This window comes from Petaurus breviceps, unplaced genomic scaffold, assembly GCF_028583685.1.
Source record: "Petaurus breviceps papuanus isolate PSGF00001 unplaced genomic scaffold, PetGlider_PUasm1.0 138, whole genome shotgun sequence".
Lineage (NCBI taxonomy): Eukaryota > Metazoa > Chordata > Mammalia > Diprotodontia > Petauridae > Petaurus > Petaurus breviceps.
Window position 1 is genome coordinate 2,855,805 of NW_027185694.1, and position 7,493 is coordinate 2,863,297.

General features: G+C 39.1%; 1 protein-coding gene across 1 annotated transcript in view; it reads left to right on the forward strand.

Moving 5' to 3' along the window:
• The window catches only part of FRMD3 (FERM domain containing 3), a 348,473-nt gene that overhangs the window by 237,126 nt on the left and 103,854 nt on the right, over nucleotides 1–7,493 (forward strand). The window contains exon 5 of the mRNA XM_069105383.1: nucleotides 1,709–1,806. Coding sequence (XP_068961484.1) covers nucleotides 1,709–1,806 — 98 coding nt within the window. The remainder of the gene's footprint in view (nucleotides 1–1,708; nucleotides 1,807–7,493) is intronic.

Here is a 7,493-nt window from a genome sequence, read left to right on the forward strand (position 1 = left end):
GCTTTTCACCCCATTGATAATGTGAATAAATCCAAGACCATAAACAATTCAGACAAATGTGACAGAAGTAATAGCCAACTCTCACTGACCTTCCTACCAGCTTATGAGGGCAGTGGGGATCACTTCTGGGTGTGGTTTTCTAGGAGGGTGATTCTGTGGGGCAGTTTGTGCCTTGAGATTTCTGACTTTTAATTGTTTTACTCATTTAGCTGTGGCAGAAAACTCTCCCCTTCTCTTCTTGGTTTGCAGTATTATCTTTCTTAATAAAACTGGAAGTAAACTGGATGACCCACACTGAGAGTGTTTGTTTAGGAAATGCTGTACTGTTTCCTTCTTCTGAAAGCATTTATATTTCAAATGGAGTGTGAGTAAGAGATAGATTGAAAATTTTTCATTTGCTCCTATCAGATTATCGTTCCTGCAATGCTTCCTATGATGTTGTGGCCAGTGACTCTAGTGTGATGTTTTGGGTGATTCTGGCATAAGAGTCTATATCAGAAGTGGGGAACTTGGGGCCTCCAGGCCACATGTGGCCTTCTAGGTCCTTGGGTAAGGCCTTTTGATCAAGCCCAATTTTTGCAGAACAAATCCTTTTATTAATGGGATTTGTTCTGTGAAGTTTGGATTCAGTCAGAGCACTGCACTTGAGGACCTAGAGGGCCATGTGTGGCCTTGAGGCCGCAGGTTCCTCACCCCTGGACTATATAATCCTCTCTTAGGTTCTTCCTTAGTTTTAAGAGTCATATAGTCACACAATAACAGGTTTGTTCATATTCGACCATGTTGCCATCTAGTAAGGGCTGCTACAATTTCGAAGCTAAGTCTGTTGCTTTAGGGTGCCATGCTGTTTTGTGTGGATCATACATCTTATACCATACCTCAGGAGCTGAGACATGTTCTCCAGAGGCACAAGTTGAAATGGGTTTCCTTTGAAATGACAGCTGTAATCACTAGAGATTTTTGGTGTAGAAATACATGACACCAGAAGCTCAAATCTTGAAAAATGGGGTGTTAAGCCAGATTTTCCTGTTGTCTGGCTTTGCTTGGGTTATGTTAAATTTGGATTTGTTAGCAAGCTGATTAACTCTTTCAATCACAAAGGAACCATTCACTAAGTTAACAGTTGAGTGGCCTAAAAACATATTGTTAATGGTAGCTGATAGAACAAGACTATGTGAACAAGAGAGCTTTTACTATGGAAAGGACAGGTGATAGCATTCGCTAAGATGAACAAAATGTGTGCTTGTTCACAGAGAGTACTTTTTTTTTCCAGGCCTTTTTTCTGTTTGAAAGTCTAAAGTGTAAGTGGGTCATAATTTCATCCAGTCTTGCAGACAGCTCTGAGGATGCCTCATCCATTTGTTGAATATAAGTCCAGCTGAATGAATGAAACTGTCAGGGCCTGCTGGGAGCCTTCCTAATTAACTCTTGCCTGGCTGGACACCATCATCTTTTGCTCATAGTTCTTAGGAGAATTTGAAAAGGCAGAATGTTTACTATCAGCTTTGGGAGTTCAACTGATCTGCTTAACCACACACACACAAAAAAAGCTTAACAGCTTTGCCCAATTTAGAAGTCTCTCCATCCCAATTAGTTAATTCTTGGCATTAGGACTTGACGTATCTTAAATGACTATTCAGAAAATTGGTACAACCCTAGTATGACAAGTAAATGAAAAATATGCCATTTTGTCCCTTTTGTATTGCAGGTACCTTTTATATTTGCAAATTAAAAGAGATATTTTCCATGGTCGTCTGCTGTGCTCCTTTACAGATGCTGCCTACCTGGGGGCCTGTATTGTTCAAGGTAAGTGTATGATCCATAATATGGTAAAAAGGAACTCGTACCCCCTTGCCTGGCCCTCCCTCCCTACCATATTTGTTGTCAATTAAGAAAAGAGCAAAAGGGCTGGAGGATTTTTTCCAGGATTCATTCAGTTGTCCCCATGTCCCTCTTTAGTTATGCATGAGAACTCTGAACTGGAGCAGACTCGTTGACAGGTCTATGATTATACTGGAAAACCTAAAGGCTTTGTTTCCTTTGGGAGCTCCCAGAAGAATGTTTTTTTCCAGTTACTTCTTCTTTTTTAAATTAAAATTTATTAATTTAAAAAATTAGATTAAATTAAATTTTATTTTATTTTAATTCATTATCTTATTTTAATAAAACAAGCATTTCCATAACATAGTACAATCAAAAAGATGATTGCACATGAAGCTGCAAATTCACTATATACAATGTGCTATTCCTTTTAAAAATACAGCGAAGTTATTGTGTAAATTTCCTTCCCCCCCCTTTTCCCTTTTTTTCCCCTTCCTTCTACTCCCCACCCCAGAGATGGTAACTGTTACACACAAATAGGTGCATACACACATATCCATCCATATGCATGTAGACCTATTCTGTACACACTTCTATTTATCAATTCTTTGAATGCAGATAGTCTTTCTTTTTTTTAACAAACATTAATTTATTTTTAGTTTACATTTACTTCCACAAGTTTTTTGAGTTTTAAATTTTCTCCCCCTCTGTTCCCTTCTCGCTCCCCAAGACGATGTGCAATCTGATGTAGGCTCTACATATGCATTCATATTAAACATATTTTCATGTTAGTCATGTTGTAAGGAAGAATCATAACCCATAGAGTGAAGCACGAGAAAGAAGTAACAAAACAAAAAAGAGAGAGCAAATAGTATGCTTTGATCTGCATTAAGTAATTCTCTCTCTGGGTGTGGGATAACACATTCCATCCTGAGCCTTTTGGAGGTATTTTAGAATCTTGCTTTTGCTGGGAAGAGCCAAGTCAGATGGTATCTTTCTTCCTTTATAGTTAATTTATAATAGTCAAAATGACTTATTCACTCAAAGTCATTTTTAAAACAAAATCACTGTTACTGTATACAATGTTTTCTTGGTTCTGTTCATTTCACTCTTCATTATTTCATGCAAGTCTTTCTATGTTTTTCTAAAATCATTAACCAACATATTTCTTATAGTACATTAATATTCCATCACAATCATATACTACAGCTTGTTCAGCCATTCCCCAGTTGATGGGCATCCCTTCAGTTTCTAGTTCTTTGCCCCACAGAGAGAGCTGCCATAAACATTTAGAACATATAGTTTCTTTTCCTTTTTCCTTAATCATCTTTGGATATAGACCTGGTAGTGGTAATGAAGGATGGCTCCCTCTAGGTTCAGCAGGAATTCTGATCTTATCTAAGACCAGAAAACCTGCAATAGTGCCTGGAAAGAATTCAAGGTCTCAGGCTTAATTGGAATGAGAGTTGTAGAAGTTTATTGTTACACTTCTATAAGAAGCGGGCAAGAGTCCTTTAGGGGACCTGCAAGTGAGAGGGGCACATGCTTTTACTTTTAAAGGGGAGGGCTGCCATTGTCAGGGCTGCCGGATGGATGGAGGGAAGGGACCTCAGTGCATAGATAAAGGTTAGAGCTGACCTAGAGGAACTTGTGACCTTAGTGCATAGATAGTTTAGATGAGATTTGGGCCAGACCAGAGGAGACATGAAGAGATTAAGTAAGAACAAAGGAGTCACAAATTGTTGCCTAGGCAGAGTGCAGATAGGGGGAAGGGGCAGAGTTTGAGGCTGGGAAAGGGATTTTACAGATTACAATTTTACAATACAAATTGCAGTTACAATTGTACAAACTGGTTTTACAAATTGGTTTTACAAATTGATTTAGACCCCAGGTACCCCATCAGTGGTATTGCTGGCTTAAAGGGTAAGCAGTTTAATAACTTTTTGAGCATAGTTCTAGATTGCTCTTCAAAATGGTTTGATCAGTTCACAATCCCACCAACAATGAATCAGTGTTCCAATTTTTTAACACCTGGTTACTTCTAAGAAGACCAAGAAGGCACTGAATAGTATTTGAAGGATTCAGTAGTATCTGCTACTGCTTTGGCACCTCCTACCATAGATAGAAGTAACATCTACTTTGCAACCTCAGATTTCTGCCTGGGACCTTCTTATGTGGAATTAGTGGAGGGGAATGTTCAGTGTCTTCCAGTGCTGCTATGGCCTTTGTGACTAGCAACCTGATGCTGTCTGTCCACTCTGACAAATGGTATGTTCAGCCAGATTTTTCCTGGTTCAGGGAAGTTAGTGCATTATGACAACCAGTCAAAATGGTTGCTAGCTGATTTAGTCTTGATTGATAACTCTGCCTGCCAGTTACATTGGTGGAAGGAGGGAGAAGGGTATATTCTCTTTGCCTTGTGTTTTTATTGTTCCTTTAAGAATTCCTGGGTCTTAGTTAAGATCAAATTCCTGAACGTGACACTGAGGCATGACCCTTGAATACCAACCAGTCTGGACCATGCACCCTCCCTACTAGACCAGTGCTATTCTTTAAAAATGAGTCTATTCAAAATAAAGTGAGTTCTGGCTATGAGGCAGAGAAGGACTTTCTCTTTGGGTGAGGTGAATAAGTAGCCTCTCCACTCTGGTCAAATTTCTCTGTTACCTCAAGAATTCCATAGTAGAGTCAGATTATCTCCCCTTTCATATGGGCAAAACTTACAGCCCTTTGATGTGAAGAGTTAGTCAGCCGAACATTGGGTTAGCCTTTACTTTTAAATATGCTCTGAGTGGAGTAGATGGATCCCCACTCTGTGACTTTCTCAGAGGAGTTCACTAGGGGATTTCCAAGGTTGGGAGCAGAGGACTTATACAAGGAGATAGCATCTAGTGAAGCATTTTTTCTTGAGCAAATATAGAGTCATGCTTAGTTCATTGAGTTTTCTGCTTAGGAAGCAGCAAGCATCTGGGTACCTAGAGAAAATGACATCACACTCATCCCAGTGTTTCCCTTTGAATGGTGTTTGTAACAAAGGAGGAGGTTTGAGGAAAGCCAGTCTCTGGGGGTTAGTGGTGATCTATTGCTATGGTGATATTTCCTGTGGCTAAGCTAAGGGACCAAGTTACACTTCTTTCCCTGGAGTTCAGTTGAAAAGACAGCTGCAGGGTCAGTTTGGGAAGGCACTGGTGATCCAATCTCATGGATCATTCATGGAATATAAATCTTAATGATATGTTTATGAGCTGAGGAAAAATGTGTGTGTGTATGTGTGTGTGTGTGTGTGTGTATGTGTGTACCCAGGAACTCTACAATCGGAGAGAGACCGAGTATCCTGCAGATTAACTAATTTTGTGTCAGTCAAGGTCCAATCTGCATGTTGTGCCTTGTACTTGTATTGACTACACTAAAAAGATGCAATAATCATTGTCTTACTAAGAAACTAGCTTAGACATTCTTTTCAAGTGTCTCAGTACCTCAGTTACCTATCCCATTCTTTGAGGGGAAATCTTAGTCATGTAAAATAATAGTTTGGGCCTGATTCTCAGGTTACTGTATAGCTCTGAAAGGAATCCTGTGGTCCCCCCCACCCCCCCTTCTTTCCTCTTCTGACAGCAACCATAGAGTAAGAATCAGATTTTGGCTGAGGTTTCAGCACTGATTGAGACATCCTGGTTTAAGGCCCTAGTAAAAAGTGCAGGATTAAAGTGAGGGGGATATATTTTCATTGTGAGAAATAGGTGTCTGCTTCGATCAGCCCTTGAATTGAGGCCCCTGGCAAATCTAATCTTATGAAGATGGTACAACCTGTGGAGATTACTTTGCTGAAAATGCTTCATTGAAGCTGTTTGAATTCTCCAGAGATTGAGATAGGCCATGCTTAACAGATAGTACATTATGGTTACAGGGAGAGTATTGTTTAAATATATTTATAAGTTTAAAATATGAGGCTTTGTTTCAGGGACAAGTTTGGGAGCATTAAATGCAATGAGCAAATTTCTCTCCAAGGTCATACAGGTTAATGTAGAATAGTGCACTTGACTTGGAGTCATAAAGGCCTGGCTTCCTATTCTGTTTCAGATTCTTGCCAGCTGCATGACTCAGTACAAGTCACTTACCTTCTGTGCTTCAGTTTGCTCATCAATGAAATTAAGGAGTTGGACTCAAAAGTTTCTAAGGTCCTGGAAAGGACCTGTTATATGATCCTCATCTTTTTCAATTTTTAGCCCAGTTCACGGTCCAGTTTGATTCAACAAACACTACTGTGTGCAAGGCATTTTGGTAGGCACTGGTGATACAAAGAAACAAAAGAAAAATAATCCATCTCTATTGACAGGCAAGATCCATATACTCTTAAATCAACTCACTGGGCTGCCCACTCGATTGCATATCATTTTCTGGACCATAGGCACATTTTAGTCTCTGAATGTTGCAGGTTAACCCAGGGGCAGCTGCCTATTGGTGACGGATTATTGCTTATTTATCAGTGAAGGAGTGGAATCAAAGATATCATCAAAGACATATCAGAACAGAAAAAGATGGTGGCCCTGTCCTATTGTGAGAACAATGAATGACACTAATAATGGGGACAGCTGGACACAGTTGTGTTCTCCTTTAGCATTCACAATAAGTGTTGAAATATAGACAAAAATCTTTGTCAACAGTTGATGGTCTTTGTATATTGTCTTCCCCTATTAGATTTTAAGTTCCTTGAGGGCAATAGAGACTGTTCCATATCTGTATTTCAAGCACAGTACCTGGCACATAGTAGGTGCTTAATAAATGTTTATTGACTATTGACAAAGTATCAAAACTTTAATAGCCCAAAACTGCACTAAGATTTTTGGGACACCATGGATCATGCCAAATTGGAGAAATACTGAAAATGAATAAACAAATCCTTCTATTTCCTTGTCATTGAGATATTAACAACTCTAGTCAGAGTTTAATTGTGTCGGGGAAGAGAAAAATGAACAAGGAAGAATCCGAATTCCAAACCAACTAATGGAGATTTAACAATGTATGTATTTGGGAATTACCAGTACGCCCAGGACAAGCTCAAGCTAGGCCTTCTAAAAGGAAGCTATTTTTATATTTGAAAGGGTACATACTTCTACAAGAGATATGTCTTCATTTTTTCTTGTTAATTTTACCAAACATTATGCCTTCTATTAGCTTCTGTGTGGAAAACAGAGTTAAGAACGGACTTGATGATAGCCAAGGTTTCTTTCAGTTTTAAAATTCTATGATTCTGTTGTCCCCTTTCTTTCAGGTAAGGAGTTCATGTGGCATAATAGACAGAGCACAGGTTCTTGAGTCAGAGGACCTGGGTTCCAGTTTTACCTCTAATCTTTACTTCCCTGATGACCTTTGGGAAGTCACGATCCTTCCATAGATCTCAGTATCCTCATCTGTAAAATGAGGGGTTGGATAAGATGGCCTATGAGACTTTTCCAACTCAAATTCATGATCTTAAGGAGACAAACAGTTGTTTTTAATAAAATTACATTTTGTTTAGTTGATCCTTCATTTGCTTTGGGGATCATTTGCGAATGCAAATATCAATTTTTCTTATTAGCACGGTATCCAGATGGCAGACTGAACACTTTAAAAGTGTCAGAAAAATCTTGCTTTATTTGCTTTTTCCCTCCCTCCCTCCCTCCTTCCTTCCT